Consider the following 19,638-nt stretch of genomic DNA (forward strand, 5'->3'; position numbering starts at 1 on the left):
GTCGGCTCTGAGCAGACTCAGCGTTCCCAGCCTGGACGCCTCGGCTGGTGGAACTGCTGTTCGGAGGAAAAAACAAGACTACAGCGTTTACTGTAGTTTTGTTTTTTGATTCGTTTGGGCTCCTTCCAGACTCAACTTTTCTCCTTTTGGATTTTGTGACTAAACTTTCTGGATAAAGAGATTTTTTGACTTCCTGAAGAACAGCCCTCCTCAGGGCATCCCAGGCATCCTTGTGCAGACAAGTAAGTGACTTTTAAAGTTATCCAAAGTGATTAACGAGCAGCAGCTGAGTGACGGATGGATGTCTGTCTGCTCACACACAGACACCAGACTCCATTAATTTCTTTGTCACTTTTCAGAGAGCGACATATTGAAGGCTTTTTGCTGCTTTTCCACGCTGAAGGTTATAATGGGACGTCCCAGAATAGCCAATGATAGCATCAGGCTGGACTCTCCGCTGGGCGGCTGATGGCTTTTTAAGGGAATCAGCAGCAGGGCTATCAGTTGCTCCTCCAGCTATGTGCCACATGGTGGCTGTCAATCAAACTGAGGTGTGGTGGTGGAGGGGGGTGCTGTTATTTTTAGTGTTTGGTGTCCTGTGTTAGATCAACCCCCCCCATCGAGCTCTGTGGGGAGGAAGTGTCTGACTGGGGGATGCATCATTGGATCTTTTATTTTGGAGGAGCGTGAACAGCTGTTGGTGTGTCGTTAGGGTTTATTATTTTTAGTTTTTAGTGGAGGGACCCTGGCTGATCTGCAGCACTTTGGGAACAAAGTTATAAAAAAATATATGAACCCATGTGATGCGTTTGATCCTGCAGCTTTTATTTTATTTTGAAGGACTCGTTACTATAAGAAGAGTTTCCTTATTTATAATTATATTCTTATTCTTATATATTATATTCTTTCTTTTTTAACATCCTTCACAAAATGGTGTTTAAATATAAATAAAGTTAGTATTTCATAAAATGGTAAACTTCATTTTTCAGAAAGAGAAAACAGCAAAAATAATATTACAAAATTAAAAAAAGTTAAATTAATAGAAAGGGGAAAGTGCAGTTTGTACCAAATGTAAAATAAAAAACAAACGACACAAATAATTAATTGTTACGTGCAAAATAAAACAGGAAGAAACAGGAAAATATAAAAAACAAAATAAAATAATAAAACCCTCAAAACCAAAATAAAATCAGAGAAATAAATTATTTAAAAACAATATTAATATCACAGAGTAGAAGTTAAAGTACTGCGTTATAATTTAGTAAAAGTCCAGAAGCATTTATTAGTAAAACAAAGTTATAAATAATAGTGCGATACATTATTATTATTATTGGAATAGTATATTATTATTATTATTATTATTATTATTATTGGAATAGTATATTATTATTGTAATATTTTGTATTTAATATAAAGGTTATAAATCTAAATTTACAAAGTAAAAGTTCAACATACTCAAGTAAAGTAAAAGTACTCGTCACACTCTGCACCGACTTTTAAATAAAGTTTAATGCGACGGTGTTTAGTGTTACAGTCGGTGGAGTCATCGCATTAAGTTTAGCTGTAACCAGATCTCATGTGGCGTTCAGGGACTCGCAGATTTACCGGATTATTTCCCCACTCTAACCTTTAACCAACGTTTGAACTGAGCTCTACATTTCACAGCTTTTCTAAAGTTACAAACAGAAAATAGATTAAATTAAACATGTTGATCACAGATGTGCTTGTTTGTTTACTTTTAAAGCATCTTAAAATATCTTAAAATGCCCTTAATGTATCTCACACACACCTTCATCAAAGTTAATAAAAGTTTGTTTAAGGGAATAAAACTCATAAAAAAAACTATTTAAAGTATTTAACTTTCCTCCTAATTTACTAATTTAGAATATTTGACAAATGATGATTACTTTACATGTTTCAGGTGTAAATTAATGATTTTAAGGGATTGTTGGGTATTTGGGGTAAAAATGTTTTCATATATATGTATTTTTTATATATATTTTATATATATAATATTTATATATATATATATATATATATATATATTTTATATTTATATATAAATATATATATATTAAGTTTTCTTTATCTCCAAAACTTTTAAAATGAACCAAAAAGCGTGAGATTATTCCTGATTTTCCACGTTAAAAAGCCCTTGAACTCACCATATAATCCATTGATTTTAAAACAATATATATCACAATCCAGTAATTAATAAAATCGTAGTTAAATGATTTAGAGTTTGGATGTCACTGAGTTTCTGCACAACATTTGGACCAATCAGAGGAGTTTTTATCACCTGTAATAACCAGGATGTCAGCCAAACAAAATACAACCAGAGCAGCGATTGTTCTCAATAAATAGAAATTACAACATATTTCAAGGCCAACCTTGATGATTAAATCCAACCCAGTCCAGTCCAGTCCTGGTTGGGCCTGCTTTCACCTACCAGGATCCACCAGGACCCACCAGGGCCAGAACAAGTTACTCAAGGCCGACAGCCTTTTAGAGACAATAAAGTTTAGGAAGTGAAGAAAGAGGCTAAAGGGGACGCAGTGTTTCCCCTACCATTGTCAACGGAGCCCAGCGCCCTGCCTGAAATTCAAGGTGTTTATTTTCTTTCTCTAATTAAAAAAAATATATATTCTTTTTTCATTCACAACTCACTTTTCACATTGACAGGTGCTCTTTTATTAAATAAACTAAACGCTATTGATCTAATGTATGTGCACGTTTAAGTTTGTACTGTCTACTTTGCGTATTCACATTCTCTCCTTCACTCCGTTTTGCGAAGGGCGGAGTTTCGCAGCTGACACACACACACGAGCGCACACACCTACAGAGCGGAAGAAAGGAGGGGAGAACACGCGCACAGTGAGCGCCCCTCCAAAGCAGTAAACCTAGGGGAAACACTGGGACGTACATGTTGTCCAGAAGTGAAGTAAACCGAAGTGAAGTAAAGTGAAGTGAAGTAAACCAAAGTGAAGTAAAGTAAACCAAAGTGAAGTGAAGTAAACCAAAGTGAAATGAAGTAAACCAAAGTGAAGTAAAGTAAACCAAAGTGATTTGAAGTAAACCGAAGTGAAGTGAAGTAAACCAAAGTGAAGTGAAGTGAAATAAACCAAAGTGATTTGAAGTAAACCAAAGTGAAGTGAAGTAAACCAAAGTGAAGTGAAGTAAACCAAAGTGAAGTGAAGTAAACCAAAGTGAAGTAAAGTAAACCAAAGTGAAGTGAAGTAAACCAAAGTGGAGTGAAGTAAACCAAAGTGGAGTGAAGTAAACCAAAGTGAAGTAAAGTAAACCAAAGTGATTTGAAGTAAACCAAAGTGAAGTAAACCAAAGTGAAGTGAAGTAAACCAAAGTGAAGTGAAGTAAACCAAAGTGAAGTAAACCAAAGTGAAGTGAAGTAAACCAAAGTGAAGTGAAGTAAACCAAAGTGAAGTGAAGTAAACCAAAGTGAAGTAAACCAAAGTGAAGTGAAGTAAACCAAAGTGAAGTGAAGTAAACCAAAGTGAAGTGAAGTAAACCAAAGTGAAGTAAACCAAAGTGATTTGAAGTAAACCAAAGTGAAGTGAAGTAAACCAAAGTGAAGTGATTTGAAGTAAAGTGAAGTGAAGTAAACCAAAGTGAAGTGAAGTAAACCAAAGTGAAGTGAAGTAAACCAAAGTGAAGTAAAGTGAAGTGAAGTAAATCAAAGTAAAGTGAAGTAAACCAAAGTAAAGTGAAGTAAACCAAAGTGATTTGAAGTAAACCAAAGTGATTTGAAGTAAACCAAAGTGATTTGAAGTAAACCAAAGTAAAGTAAAACCAAAGTGAAGTGAAGTAAACCAAAGTAAAGTGATTTGAAGTAAAGTGAAGTGAAGTAAACCAAAGTGAAGTGAAGTAAACCAAAGTGAAGTAAACCAAAGTGATTTGAAGTAAACCAAAGTAAAGTGATTTGAAGTAAACCAAAGTAAAGTGATTTGAAGTAAAGTGAAGTGAAGTAAACCAAAGTGAAGTGAAGTAAACCAAAGTGAAGTAAACCAAAGTGATTTGAAGTAAACCAAAGTGATTTGAAGTAAACCAAAGTAAAGTGATTTGAAGTAAACCAAAGTAAAGTGATTTGAAGTAAAGTGAAGTGAAGTAAACCAAAGTGAAGTGAAGTAAACCAAAGTGAAGTAAACCAAAGTGATTTGAAGTAAACCAAAGTGATTTGAAGTAAACCAAAGTAAAGTGATTTGAAGTAAACCAAAGTAAAGTGATTTGAAGTAAAGTGAAGTGAAGTAAACCAAAGTGAAGTGAAGTAAACCAAAGTGAAGTAAACCAAAGTGAAGTAAACCAAAGTGAAGTAAACCAAAGTGATTTGAAGTAAACCAAAGTGATTTGAAGTAAACCAAAGTAAAGTGATTTGAAGTAAAGTGAAGTGAAGTAAACCAAAGTGAAGTGAAGTAAACCAAAGTGAAGTAAAGTGAAGTGAAGTGAAGTAAATCAAAGTAAAGTGAAGTAAACCAAAGTCAAGCAGTGTTTCCCCTAGGTTTACTGCTTTGGGGGGTGCTGACCGTGCAACAGGGGGAGGGGGGTTAGGGGCGTGGCGTGGCGCAGATTCTATTTAGTTCTCCCCTCTCTTCTCCTCCGCTCTGTCTCTGACTGTAGGTGTGTGCGCACGTGTGTGTGTGTCAGGAGCGCACCCCCTTAAAACAACGGTAGGGGAAACACTGTGAAGTAAAGTAAAGTAAAGCGAAGTGAAGTAAATCAAAATGAAGTAAAGTGAAGTGAAGTGAAACAAGATAAACTGTCGACTCCACAAACTGCTGCTGTCATTATGGTGTTTTAAATTAAATTAGTTTAACATTTTGTTGTTCTTTTTGCAATAAAAAATAGTTGTTGTTTTTTATGAACACTAAATCTGTTGGTTAGAAAGCTTGTATATTAGCTGAAACGTATAAATAAAATAAAATATATAAACTGCAACAAAACAAAACCAATTTTATTGGTTTAAATGCAAATGTTTCCTTCTTATTCAGTCCAAAAATGTCTCTGAAATAAATGAATCCCTTTTTTAATATTGTATCGAGTGTGTTGTCTGGGCATTTTTGGAAATTTTGATAAAACGACCTAAAAAAACTGGTCCTGTAATCTAAACCTCGGGGGTTAAACAGGTGTGTTAATCTGCCCTGGGGGGGAACCCGGACCCCCACCAGGGCAGACCTCCTAAAATAACCCTGAGGGTCTTTATGTCAGAGGAAACACCAAACAGGACGTCTGCAGCTTCAGAGTTTCTCTACTGTTTTTGTTTTTCTGGTGTATCACTTAAAGGGATTTCCACTGCGTTTAGTTGTGTAACCCTGTTTTCAAAACCTTTAGACTTTAAGTTCAACCAATAACTGGATTTATGTTGCTGAATATGTGAGTTTAAAATAGAGATAACGAGTCAGATCTGCTCTGTGACATGTGAGTGTTTCTCGATGACGTCAAGCTTAACATTTACTGTAAGTGATCAGCTGATAATATGTTGATTTATTAGAGACATTTATCAAAACCGCCGCCAATAAAACACCCGGAATTTAAAAATAATACTTTTCTCTTCTTTATTTAGAGGAATAGAAATGTTTATGTACTCAAGCTGCAACGATTAGTTGATTTAGAAAAATAATCTCCAAATATTTTGATGATTGATTCAATTTTAGAGTAATTTTTCATGCAAAACATGTCTTTAAATGCCGTTTTCAGTGTCAAATATGGAGATTTTCTGATTGTTTTATATTAAAGTGAATATCTTTGGCCATTCAAAGACGTTGGATTGTGAGAAACTCGGACATTATTTACTATGTTTTGACATTTTATACATCATTAAAATAGATCAGCTTTTTCTTTTTTTATGTAACAAAATGAATTTGCCAAATGTTAAACGTTATCTTAACACATGATGAGGTTTTGATGCTCCGACACGTTTCCATTGGTACCAAATAAGAATTTAAGGTTTGATATTTAAATCCAATAAAATCAGATTGCAGCAACTCATTCAACCTAAATGAGAAATCAGTTATTTCAAGCTGGTGAGCGTTATTGATGAATGTTAAATAAAAGTGTTTTGTAAAGGCTCCTAAAGGACTAAAAGGAAAATGAGGAAATTGGCACTTTGTAGTTTTTCCCACTCACATGACATTGTTTGTTCATGTTATTTATTATTTACAACAATAGAAATAAGTCGTGGACTCTGTTGTTCTGTCGCTGGTATTGTTTAACAAAGTTGTGTATATATATATATAAAACTTTGTTAAACAATACCAGCAACAGAACAACGATATATATGCCTTAGTGTGGCCGAGTTGCATTGTGGGTAATGTAGGCACCAAAACTTTGTGTTTGTGATGATGAATCTGTGCAGTTCTCCTTTTTGTTTTTAAGTTATTAGAATTTTCATTACATTGCAGTGACTATTTAGTCATATTTCTTTGTAAAACGTTATCATTGTGTGGTGACGCAGATTGTTTCCTGGTTGTTAATGTCAATTTATATATATAAAAAAAAAAGTCAAATCTCCTTTCTCTGCTGATAAAAAAAGGTTTCCTCCAAGGGGATTTTTAAAATTCCCAGCATGCTCCTGTGTCCCGTCAACAGTGTGTAGTATTGGAGTGGCTCCCCTGGTGTTTGTTGTTGGTACTGCAACACAGATGATCATTTTAGTAACATCATGATAAACGTTACGTTTTTAATTATGTATGTGTAAATAAAGAAATGACTACATATTTATTTTTTTAACATTATTATAATTATTATGTATAAATTCTTGTTCTTCTGTTTTATATTTAGTTCTGACCGTTTATTTTATTGTCTTTGTTTGTCCGCAGGGTGCCGACCAACATGTCCACACAGGCGCCGACGTTCACGCAGCCGCTGCAGAGCGTCGTGGCACTAGAGGGTAGTGCCGCGACGTTCGAGGCTCAAGTTAGTGGTAAGAAGGCGGTTGATACCTCTAATTTTATTTTGTAAAGCAATCTGTAACAGTTTAAAGAAGAGACGTGCTGGAAGAGTTACAGTTTGAGCTTTTAAATTGCATGTTTTTAAAAGTCTCCTGGTGGAATGATAATTAGGATTTCTTGCTAGCGTATGTTAGCATTAATTGCCCCATTGTTGACATAGATTTCTGTTTTTTCTTTTTATATTTTCTGAAAAACAACCTAATATAATACACAAAACATATCAACCTATATAAAGGACAAATTATTATTATTAATAATAATAATAATAATAATAATTAATTGCCCCATTAATAATTAATGATGACAATTAAATGTTTTTAAATACATGCTGTCATGCTTCACTGTCTCACCAGGATACCACAGCGGTTTTTGTGGCTAGAAAAGTAGAATGGACTTATATCTTTTTTCCGTTTATTCTGATATGAAGCTAGGCTGGCAGTTTCCTACTGCTTCCTGTGTTTGTGCTAAGCTAGGCTGGCAGTTTCCTACTGCTTCCTGTGTTTGTGCTAAGCTAGGCTAGCCATGTCCTGGATCTGTCCTGTACTGGACACAGACAGATGTCATGTGACTCTGGGAAAGACGAGTTCCTCTGACAGCCGGTCCGGTTCCTCTCTCCTCTGCAGGTTCTCCACTTCCCGAGGTGAGCTGGTTCCGTGATGGCCAGGTTCTTACTGCTGCGGCTTTGCCCGGCATTCAGATCTCGTTCAGCGACGGCCGTGCTGTTCTGAGGATCCCCGCTGTGACCGCCGCACACAGTGGGAGATTTTCAGTCAGAGCAACCAACGGCGCTGGACAAGCCACGAGCACCGCTGAACTCCTCGTTACAGGTGAGACCACAAAACAACCACAAAGACACAAAACAACCACAAAGACACAAAACAACCACACAAAACAACCACAAAGACACAAACAACCACAAACACCACAAAGACACAAAACAACCACAAAGACACAAACAACCACAAAACACAAACAACCACAAAAACACAAAACAACCACAAAGACACAAAACAACCACAAAGACACAAAACAACCACAAAGACACAAAACAACCACAAACAACACAGAGAAGTTCAGTGTCTCTGTTGGTTGGAAAAAAACACGACATTTGTGTCTCAGAGTCTCTGTCTCTCTGTGTCTCTGTGTCTATGTGTCTCTGTGTCTCAGAGTCTCTGTGTCTCTGTGTCTCTGTGTCTCTGTGTCTATGTGTCTCTGTGTCTCTGTGTCTCAGAGTCTCTGTCTCTCTGTGTCTCTGTGTCTATGTGTCTCTGTGTCTCTGTGTCTATGTGTCTCTGTGTCTCTGTGTCTCTGTGTCTATGTGTCTCTGTGTCTCTGTGTCTCAGAGTCTCTGTCTCTCTGTGTCTCTGTGTCTATGTGTCTCTGTGTCTCTGTGTCTATGTGTCTCTGTGTCTCTGTGTCTCAGAGTCTCCGTCTCTCTGTGTTTCTGTGTCTCTGTCTCTCTGTGTCTCAGAGTCTCTGTGTCTCTGTGTTTCTGTGTCTCTGTGTTTCTGTGTCTCTGTGTTTCTGTGTCTCTGTGTTTCTGTGTCTCTGTGTCTCTGTGTTTCTGTGTCTCTGTGTCTCTGTGTCTCTGTCTCTCTGTGTCTCTGTGTCTCTGTGTCTCTGTGTCTCTGTGTTTCTGTGTTTCTGTCTCTCTGTGTCTATGTGTCTCTGTGTCTCAGAGTCTCAGTGTCTCTGTGTCTCTGTGTCTCAGAGTCTCTGTGTCTCTGTGTTTCTGTGTCTCTGTGTCTCTGTCTCTCTGTGTCTCTGTGTGAGTGTCTCTGTGTCTCAGAGTCTCTGTGTCTCTGTGTCTCAGAGTCTTTGTGTCTCTGTGTCTCTGTGTTTCTGTGTCTCTGTCTCTCTGTGTCTCTGTGTCTCTGTCTCTGTCTCTCTGTGTCTCTGTGTCTCAGAGTCTCTGTGTCTCTGTGTCTCTGTGTTTCTGTCTCTCTGTGTCTATGTGTCTCTGTGTCTCTGTGTCTCTGTGTTTCTGTGTCTCTGTCTCTCAGTGTCTCTGTGTCTCTGTGTCTCAGAGTCTCAGTGTCTCAGTGTCTCTGTGTCTCTGTGTCTCTGTCTCTCTGTGTCTCTGTGTCTCTGTGTCTCTGTGTGAGTGTCTCTGTGTCTCAGAGTCTCAGTGTCTCAGTGTCTCTGTGTCTCTGTGTCTCTGTCTCTCTGTGTCTCTGTGTCTCTGTGTCTCTGTGTGAGTGTCTCTGTGTCTCTGTCTCTCTGTGTCTCTGTGTCTCTGTGTCTCTGTGTCTCTGTCTCTCTGTCTCTCTGTGTCTCTGTGTCTCAGAGTCTCTGTGTCTCTGTGTCTCTGTGTTTCTGTGTCTCTGTCTCTCTGTGTCTATGTGTCTCTGTGTCTCTGTGTCTCTCTGTTTCTGTGTCTCTGTCTCTCAGTGTCTCTGTGTCTCAGAGTCTCTGTGTCTCTGTGTCTCTGTCTCTCTGTGTCTCTGTGTCTCTGTGTGAGTGTCTCTGTGTCTCAGAGTCTCTGTGTCTCTGTGTCTCAGAGTCTTTGTGTCTCTGTGTTTCTGTCTCTCTGTGTCTCTGTGTCTCTGTGTCTCAGAGTCTCTGTGTCTCTGTGTCTCTGTCTCTCTGTGTCTCTGTGTCTCAGAGTCTCTGTGTCTCTGTGTCTCAGAGTCTCTGTGTCTCTGTGTCTCAGAGTCTCTGTGTCTCTGTGTCTCTGTGTCTATGTGTCTCTGTGTCTCTTGTGTCTCAGAGTCTCTGTCTCTCTGTGTCTCTGTGTCTATGTGTCTCTGTGTCTCAGAGTCTCTGTGTCTCTGTGTCTATGTGTCTCTGTGTCTCTGTGTCTCAGAGTCTCTGTCTCTCTGTGTCTATGTGTCTCTGTGTCTCTGTGTCTATGTGTCTCTGTGTCTCTGTGTCTCAGAGTCTCCGTCTCTCTGTGTTTCTGTGTCTCTGTCTCTCTGTGTCTCAGAGTCTCTGTGTCTCTGTGTTTCTGTGTCTCTGTGTTTCTGTGTCTCTGTGTTTCTGTGTCTCTGTGTTTCTGTGTCTCTGTGTCTCTGTGTCTCTGTCTCTCTGTGTCTCTGTGTCTCTGTGTCTCTGTGTCTCTGTGTTTCTGTGTCTCTGTCTCTCTGTGTCTATGTGTCTCTGTGTCTCTGTGTGAGTGTCTCTGTGTCTCAGAGTCTCTGTGTCTCTGTGTCTCAGAGTCTTTGTGTCTCTGTGTCTCTGTGTCTCAGAGTCTCTGTGTCTCTGTGTTTCTGTGTCTCTGTGTCTCTGTGTCTCTGTGTCTCAGAGTCTCTGTGTCTCTGTGTCTCTGTGTCTCAGAGTCTCTGTGTCTCTGTGTCTATGTGTCTCTGTGTCTCAGAGTCTCTGTGTCTCTGTGTCTCTGTGTCTCTGTGTCTATGTGTCTCTGTGTCTCTGTGTCTCAGAGTCTCTGTCTCTCTGTGTCTCTGTGTCTATGTGTCTCTGTGTCTCTGTGTCTATGTGTCTCTGTGTCTCTGTGTCTCAGAGTCTCCGTCTCTCTGTGTTTCTGTGTCTCTGTCTCTCTGTGTCTCAGAGTCTCTGTGTCTCTGTGTTTCTGTGTCTCTGTGTTTCTGTGTCTCTGTGTTTCTGTGTCTCTGTGTTTCTGTGTCTCTGTGTCTCTGTGTTTCTGTGTCTCTGTGTCTCTGTGTCTCTGTCTCTCTGTGTCTCTGTGTTTCTGTGTCTCTGTCTCTCTGTGTCTATGTGTCTCTGTGTCTCTGTGTGAGTGTCTCTGTGTCTCAGAGTCTCTGTGTCTCTGTGTCTCAGAGTCTTTGTGTCTCTGTGTTTCTGTGTCTCTGTCTCTCTGTCTCTCTGTGTCTCTGTGTTTCTGTGTCTCTGTCTCTCTGTGTCTATGTGTCTCTGTGTCTCTGTGTCTCTGTCTCTCTGTGTCTCTGTGTCTCTGTGTCTCTGTGTTTCTGTGTCTCTGTCTCTCAGTGTCTCTGTGTCTCTGTGTCTCAGAGTCTCAGTGTCTCTGTGTCTCTGTCTCTCTGTGTCTCTGTGTCTCTGTGTCTCTGTGTGAGTGTCTCTGTGTCTCAGAGTCTCTGTGTCTCTGTGTCTCAGAGTCTTTGTGTCTCTGTGTCTCTGTGTTTCTGTGTCTCTGTCTCTCTGTCTCTCTGTGTCTCTGTGTCTCTGTGTCTCTGTCTCTCTGTGTCTCTGTGTCTCAGAGTCTCTGTGTCTCTGTGTCTCTGTGTTTCTGTGTCTCTGTCTCTCTGTGTCTATGTGTCTCTGTGTCTCTGTGTCTCTGTGTTTCTGTGTCTCTGTCTCTCAGTGTCTCTGTGTCTCTGTGTCTCAGAGTCTCAGTGTCTCTGTGTTTCTGTGTCTCTGTGTCTCTGTCTCTCTGTGTCTCTGTGTCTCTGTGTGAGTGTCTCTGTGTCTCAGAGTCTCTGTGTCTCTGTGTCTCAGAGTCTTTGTGTCTCTGTGTTTCTGTGTCTCTGTCTCTCTGTGTCTCTGTGTCTCTGTGTCTCTGTGTCTCAGAGTCTCTGTGTCTCTGTGTCTCTGTCTCTCTGTGTCTATGTGTCTCTGTGTCTCAGAGTCTCTGTGTCTCTGTGTCTCAGAGTCTCTGTGTCTCTGTGTTTCTGTGTCTCTGTGTCTCTGTCTCTCTGTGTCTCTGTGTGAGTGTCTCTGTGTCTCAGAGTCTCTGTGTCTCTGTGTCTCAGAGTCTTTGTGTCTCTGTGTCTCTGTGTCTCTGTGTTTCTGTGTCTCTGTGTCTCTGTGTCTCTGTCTCTCTGTGTCTCTGTGTCTCAGAGTCTTTGTGTCTCTGTGTCTCTGTCTCTCTGTGTCTCTGTGTTTCTGTGTCTCTGTGTCTCTGTGTCTCTGTCTCTCTGTGTCTCTGTGTCTCAGAGTCTCTGTGTCTCTGTGTCTCTGTGTGAGTGTCTCCTTGTCTCCTTGTCTCTGTGTCTCAGAGTCTCTGTGTCTCTGTGTCTCAGAGTCTCTGTGTCTCTGTGTCTCAGAGTCTTTGTGTCTCTGTCTCTCTGTGTCTCTGTGTCTCTGTGTCTCTGTCTCTCTGTGTCTCTGTGTCTCAGAGTCTCTGTGTCTCTGTGTCTCTGTGTGAGTGTCTCCTTGTCTCCTTGTCTCTGTGTCTCAGAGTCTCTGTGTCTCAGAGTCTCAGAGTCAGAACTTTCCTTAACAGGAATCTCAAGTTTATTAAGTTCAAGTGAATCCTTGAAAGAATCTCACCTCTGCGTCCGTGCTCACAGAACAAAGAGGAACTTGCACACATTCAAGCCGTTTCATCTGTTAGTTTGAAACGGCTTGAATGTGTGCAAGTTCCTCTTTGTTCTCGTGTTGGTGTCTGTTTGTCTCTGGACTCTGGCCGCCATCTTTAAAACTTCATTAAATCCTCTTGTGTGACATTAGATTATTATTTATTTTTGTTTCTTGCTGCATTAACTATCAGAACATTTAATGTCAAAGTAACTGGATCTGAAATTAATCAAAATCAAAATGTAAAATATTCTGTTGCTTCTGCATGTGAACATTTTCTATGTTGTAAACTGAATATTTACTTTAGAGTTTGACATTTGAAGGTGATTTAAACTGTTCATTTATTTCCAGAAAGTAACAAACAGATTTATCGATAATGAAATTCTTTAAATGTAGTTTTTGTGTGTCTGTGAGTGTTTGTGTGTCGGGTTCCTCTTTAGAAAGATATCTTGTCATCTGTCTTGTAAGTCATAATTAAAACCGTCTTAATAAAACGTATTTCCTGTAGCGGAGACGGCTCCTCCCAACTTCCTGCAGAGGCTGCAGAGCTCCACGGTACGGCAGGGCAGCCAGGTGAAGCTGGACGTCCGCGTCTCCGGCATCCCGATCCCCGTGGTGAAGTTCTACAGAGAGGGAGCCGAGATCCAGAGCTCGGCCGACTTCAGGATCCTCCAGGAGGGAGACCTGCACAGTCTGTTGATCGCTGAGGCTTTCCCAGAGGATTCTGGGACGTATTCTGTGACCGCCACCAACAGCAGCGGACGGGCCACCTCCACATCCGAACTGCTGGTTCAGGGTGAGAAGACCTCCATCAGCTGTTTTATATTAAATACCAAAACTTTCAATGTTGTTTTGTAAAAGTAAATAATTTGGGAAATTTCCGACTGTAATCCGGGAGAATATTCAAACGTTTTCTTCTCATTTCATAAAATATCCTCGTTTTTTATCGTAAAGTTTTGATTTTTATCTCACAGAATATTCAAGTTTCTTTCACTTAAATTTGTCATTTCTGATCTTTTTATGCGTAAATGTCCGACTTTAATTTCGGAGAATATGAAAATAAATATCCTAATTGTGTGATGTTTTGCTGGTAGTTGTAAATATTTGTATGATTATCGCTCGTCTCCCGGCGCTGCGACTGATGACGCGTGTTCACCAGCATCAGATCGGATGTAGTTTGTATAGTTTAGTGGATCACACGCTGTTTGTGCTGCAGGTGAAGAAGCTGTAGCTACGAAGAAAGCGAAGACGATCGTGTCGATGTCGCAGACGGCCGCTTCCTCTCAGACCCGAGTGCAGCGGGTGAGACAGAAACACTGAACACATTTGAAACGTTAATGTCGTGCGGACAGTCTTGTTGTAAAGACTCATTTAAAACCTCTCCCCTGCAGAAGGTGGAGGCGAGTTTCCAGGCCACCTCCGTGATGGAGATGCACGTCGAAGGAGGAATGATGACTCAGCATTTGGCTCACAAAACCCCCCCGCGGGTTCCTCCGAAGCCGGCCTCCAAATCCCCGCAGTCCTTCGTGTCCAAGGTGTCGGGAGGACGGCAGCAGTCGGCTTCACCTGTCCGTCACGTGAAGGGCCCGACGCCCGCACCTGTCAGGTATACAAATCAGAGTTTAGTCACTTCCTGGTTGTGAATCACTTCCTGGTGTTACATTGAGTCTGTTGCAGCGTTAATGTGCATCGTGTGTCGTCTGCAGACCCGTCTCCCCCTCCAGAAGACTCTCCGTCTCCCCCATCAGACCCGTCAGGTCTCCCATCATGAGCAGGAAACAGGTGATGGTTCACTTCCTTTCATTTATTGTGAAAACCATAATATACAACATATGAAGAGCATAAACAAGAATATTAAACAAGATATAAAAGAGATGTAAACATATTTACGCAGGTGGAGAATATTAATTATTCATTTAGAACTTTTCTGTTTATGAATTTAAAGAAATTGCATATTTATATCGAGAAATAAAGTTGATCAGATATTCATCTGGATTATTATAGTGAGCAGTAATATCCATATAACGAGTAGATCTTAAAAGATTTTACAATAAATCTAAATATCTGTAAAACGATTATCCGGTATACTTTATGTGATATAGTTCCAGGTGATATAGTTCCAGGTGATATAGTTCCAGGTGATATAGTTCCAGGTGATATAGTTACAGGTGATATAGTTACAGGTGATATAGTTACAGGTGATATAGTTCCAGGTGATATAGTTACAGGTGATATAGTTACAGGTGATATAGTTATACGTGATATAGTTACAGGTGATATAGTTCCAGGTGATATAGTTACAGGTGATATAGTTACAGGTGATATAGTTATACGTGATATAGTTACAGGTGATATAGTTACAGGTGATATAGTTACAGGTGATATAGTTATACGTGATATAGTTACAGGTGATATAGTTACAGGTGATATAGTTATACGTGATATAGTTACAGGTGATATAGTTACAGGTGATATAGTTACAGGTGATATAGTTACAGGTGATATAGTTCCAGGTGATATAGTTACAGGTGATATAGTTATACGTGATATAGTTACAGGTGATATAGTTACAGGTGATATAGTTATACGTGATATAGTTACAGGTGATATAGTTACAGGTGATATAGTTATACGTGATATAGTTACAGGTGATATAGTTACAGGTGATATAGTTACAGGTGATATAGTTCCAGGTGATATAGTTACAGGTGATATAGTTACAGGTGATATAGTTACAGGTGATATAGTTATACGTGATATAGTTACAGGTGATATAGTTCCAGGTGATATAGTTCCAGGTGATATAGTTCCAGGTGATATAGTTCCAGGTGATATAGTTCCAGGTGATATAGTTACAGGTGATATAGTTCCAGGTGATATAGTTACAAGTGATATAGTTCCAGGTGATATAGTTATACGTGATATAGTTACAGGTGATATAGTTATATGTGATATAGTTACAGGTGATATAGTTACAGGTGATATAGTTACAGGTGATATAGTTCCAGGTGATATAGTTACAGGTGATATAGTTACAGGTGATATAGTTACAGGTGATATAGTTATACGTGATATAGTTACAGGTGATATAGTTCCAGGTGATATAGTTATACGTGATATAGTTACAGGTGATATAGTTATATGTGATATAGTTACAGGTGATATAGTTACAGGTGATATAGTTACAGGTGATATAGTTACAGGTGATATAGTTATACGTGATATAGTTACAGGTGATATAGTTCCAGGTGATATAGTTATACGTGATATAGTTACAGGTGATATAGTTATACGTGATATAGTTACAGGTGATATAGTTACAGGTGATATAGTTACAGGTGATATAGTTACAGGTGATATAGTTATACGTGATATAGTTACAGGTGATATAGTTCCAGGTGATATAGTTATACGTGATATAGTTACAGGTGATATAGTTATACGTGATATAGTTACAGGTGATATAGTTCCAGGTGATATAGTTACAGGTGATATAGTTACAGGTGATATAGTTATACGTGATATAGTTACAGGTGATATAGTTCCAGGTGATATAGTTATACGTGATATAGTTACAGGTGATATAGTTATACGTGATATAGTTACAGGTGATATAGTTACAGGTGATATAGTTCCAGGTGATATAGTTCCAGGTGATATAGTTCCAGGTGATATAGTTCCAGGTGATATAGTTCCAGGTGATATAGTTACAGGTGATATAGTTCCAGGTGATATAGTTCCAGGTGATATAGTTACAGGTGATATAGTTCCAGGTGATATAGTTCCAGGTGATATAGTTCCAGGTGATATAGTTCCAGGTGATATAGTTACAGGTGATATAGTTCCAGGTGATATAGTTACAAGTGATATAGTTCCAGGTGATATAGTTACAGGTGATATAGTTCCAGGTGATATAGTTCCAGGTGATATAGTTCCAGGTGATATAGTTACGTGATATAGTTACAGGTGATATAGTTCCAGGTGATATAGTTCCAGGTGATATAGTTACAGGTGATATAGTTACAGGTGATATAGTTCCAGTGCCGCTCGTTGTTCCTCTTTATATTTGTAAATAAAGTTTAGCGTGTTTCCTGAAGTGAAGCTTTCCCCCCCCGCAGCTGTCGGCCTCTGCGGAGGTGCTGCCGCCCTGGAAGCGAGGAGAGCTGGTGGCTGAGTCCAGCTTCACCAGCGTCAGCAGCCTGACCAGCGTCAGCAGCTCCACCCAGCTGCAGGTGGAGAAGCACTGGGAGCAGCAGGTCAGCACCACCAGAGAGGTGAGGGGGTGCTGGAACACGTTTACTGAGATAAACATCCTGTTTTTGTTTTGCACTTCAAATGTAAATGAGCATTTGAGTCCTTGACACGTAGATGAGGGCGAATAGTTTCAAAGCTTTATTAATAATATAGAAATTAATTTCAAATCAATCGAATTTAAAAGGACCTTGAGCCTCGTGGGACACACACAGCTGTTTGACTGTATAACATAAAAACATTTCACATTTACATTTGCACATGGAAACATTTGTAAAAGCCAAATATGGTAAAAACATTTTCTTTTCTTCTGGAGGTGTCGAAGTTACAGATTAATAATGACGACAAACAGATTTTACTTTCTTGTGTTCAGAATAAGAAAAACTGGATTATTATGGTTAATTGCATTAAAATAACTTCCATCATATCTTTTTCATTAATAAATCTTATTACGTTCCCAAACATGAAGGGAGAATGTTGGCTTGGATTTAAAACACAAATCTTTGCTATTAAATGTATTTAGCTGTTGTGAATAACATATTCATAATTCAGACGGATGTTTTGCATGTTTCACTCAGTCTTTGGGGCTTTTGGTCGAGCATCTTCCTCCCAGACTTCCTGTCCTGGAAGTCCTGAGCTCTATGTTTGTGTCTCCAGGCTGAGGGAGGGGTTAAAGCCGGGGCGGTGGCCAAAGTGGTCGCCGCAGTCGACCTCGCTCGTGTCCGCCAGCCCGTGCATGCGGAGGGCGGTGGAGCTGAAGAGGAGGAGGCAGGAGAGGCGGAGATAAAGCAGCAGAAACATGTCGAGAAACATGTTGTTGCTGCTACGAAAACTCTTCTCGCTGAACCTCCAGCGAGCCCCGAGTTCACCCCGATCTCCCAGGTGTCCCAGGTCTCCCAGGTCTCCCAGGTGTCCCAGGCCTCCCAGGTCTCCCAGGTCACCAAGGCCTCCCAGGTCTCCCAGGTCTCCAAGGCCTCCCAGGTGTCCGAGGTCACCAAGGCCTCCCAGGTGTCCGAGGTCACCAAGGCCTCCCAGGTGTCCGAGGTCACCAAGGCCTCCCAGGTGTCCGAGGTCACCAAGGCCTCCCAGGTCTTCCAGGGCTCCCAGGTCACCAAGGCCTCCCAGGTGTCCCAGGTCTCCCGGGTCACCAAGGTTTCCCAGGTCGGACGAATTTCACATCAGAACAAATTTCTGACAACAAGAATCTCAGTTTTTCTTTAACTCGCTCCGCTCTGTTGGTCACTCCAGATTCAGGGAGCAACAGAATCATCCTCCCACGAGGACTCTGGCGTCAGCCTCATCTGCAGTTCCACATTTCACAGTTTCTAAAGTTTCTGTCCCGAAACACGAGCCGAGCCACGAGGTAAGAGAGGAGCTGCAGGTCCGCCGTCCTTATCCCCCAAACCCTCCATTTCACCTTTAACACGCGCACATCCTAGCGTACGTCGTGTGCTGTGATTCACTTTGACCCATCCTAAAATCTCACTTCACCTTTTCTCTGTGGAAGCATCACGGCATCACGGCCATCTTGTATGGAACTCACCAAACCACTATTGAAGAGTTGTAGTTCTACTAAAAAACTACAAATATCTAGTTTTTATTTATTTCACCTCCTTTCCTATTAAAAAATATTCTGGATGCAGTTTAGGGATTTATTTTCTACAATAAACTTGGTGTTTTTATATCTTACTACTCTGCCAACAAAATAATTACATTTGAAATAAACAAGTCAATATATAAACTTAAGATGAGACCTTATTGAACTTTATAATATAATCAATGAAAATTAACAGTTTCATTTAGTTGTTGGGTTTCTAAACACTCGTAGAGGAAACTTAATGATTGAACAACTACATAAAACATAATGAATCAGATATTAAACATCAGATAAATATAACATAAATAGAGGAATAAAAATACTCCATATTTCCTGCTCACGAATCCTCCGCTGTTTTTATTTCTAAATTGTTGTTAATACAACTTCCCTGTATAAACATGTCGGGACTGATAGATACCCTCATAATATCTATATATACAAACACAATAATACATAACCTAGTCAATAAATATCCTAAAAAGAATAAAATAATTAAATGGATATTTATACATTTTTACTATGAATAAATAAATAATACAAATCTTTACAACAATAAAGTTAAATTAAGTGAAGACAAATCTTACAAACAATAGTAGTAATTAAAACATTTTTTTGTAACAAACATAAATAAATCAACATCAAGTTAATGGACATTTTACTATGTGAACAAATAATAAATAATTATTAACGGGGACATAAGCAGAGACATCAGGGGTCTTTGCAAAGCTTCACTTCCTGCTGACCGAAGCGTCGACACGGAGAACGGAACGTTTTTCAGACGCATTTTGACGCTGTTCTCGTTGGCTCGGTCAGGTGTCCATCGCTGGCTCTGCTATCGCCGCTCTGCACAAAGAGTTGTCCTCGTCCTCCGCCGCCAGAAAGATCATCAAACCCGTCAAGTCTCCCAGCCCGTCTCGCAGGGTGGTGGTGGCGGAGGTGCGCGTGGAGCCGCTCCCCTCGCCGTTCAGAGACGTCAGATATCAGCCGGGCGGAGTGAGTGAGGAGGAGTTTGAGGACTGGGAGCCTCAGGTTGGTGCACCCCCCCCCGCTACCTTCACTGAATTTAACCCCGTTTGACCTCTGCGCCGTAACGCATCGCCTCATGAAGAATCCTCCACTTCCTGTCCTCCATCCCTCTGTCCTCTCTGCAGGTTCATCTGTCCTAACCGGCTTCCCCCCCTCATCCTCACGACCCCTCATCCTCACCGACCCTCCCCCCCCACAAACACGCTGCTGTTTTCTGTGTTTCACTCGTATTGTTGTTTCTCCTTCAGGAGGCGGCTGCAGTGCCCAGAGCTCAGGAGCCCGTCGTTCCTCCCACTCTGATTGCTGTGAGTACTTCCTGTTTCTGTCCTTCAAAATAAAAAACAGTTACTGTAATAATCTGGAACCTCTACCAAGGCTGTTTCTATAAGTAACAGTGTGTGTATCCGCTGTGCTGACAAACCCAACAGAAAACACGACCGCCATTGTGACTGTAATAAACGAGACCAGCGGTGCCTTCAGGTGCTCCTCGGATTTGTCCCATTTCCCGAGTTGGGAAGTCGTTCTTTCATAAGCTTTAAGTCGTAATGTAGAAACAACATGGCCGCTACAAAGAAGACGTGTCGTGTTGCTCAGAACCATCAACACAACATTTAATATCTTCCGCAA

At 40.4% G+C, this 19,638-nt stretch overlaps 1 protein-coding gene across 1 annotated transcript in view; it reads left to right on the forward strand.

Annotated features, from left to right (window-relative positions):
* The window catches only part of ttn.2 (titin, tandem duplicate 2), a 282,695-nt gene continuing 263,057 nt past the window's right edge, over positions 1–19,638 (forward strand). Inside the window, 9 exon segments of the mRNA XM_029427369.1 lie at positions 1–242; positions 6,831–6,934; positions 7,586–7,789; positions 12,646–12,933; positions 13,354–13,439; positions 13,529–13,743; positions 13,844–13,919; positions 16,256–16,411; positions 19,260–19,316. Of these exon segments, the coding sequence (XP_029283229.1) occupies positions 6,844–6,934; positions 7,586–7,789; positions 12,646–12,933; positions 13,354–13,439; positions 13,529–13,743; positions 13,844–13,919; positions 16,256–16,411; positions 19,260–19,316 (1,173 nt within the window). The 5' untranslated portion in view covers positions 1–242; positions 6,831–6,843.

This window comes from Cottoperca gobio, unplaced genomic scaffold, assembly GCF_900634415.1.
Source record: "Cottoperca gobio unplaced genomic scaffold, fCotGob3.1 fCotGob3_315arrow_ctg1, whole genome shotgun sequence".
NCBI classification, from domain to species: domain Eukaryota; kingdom Metazoa; phylum Chordata; class Actinopteri; order Perciformes; family Bovichtidae; genus Cottoperca; species Cottoperca gobio.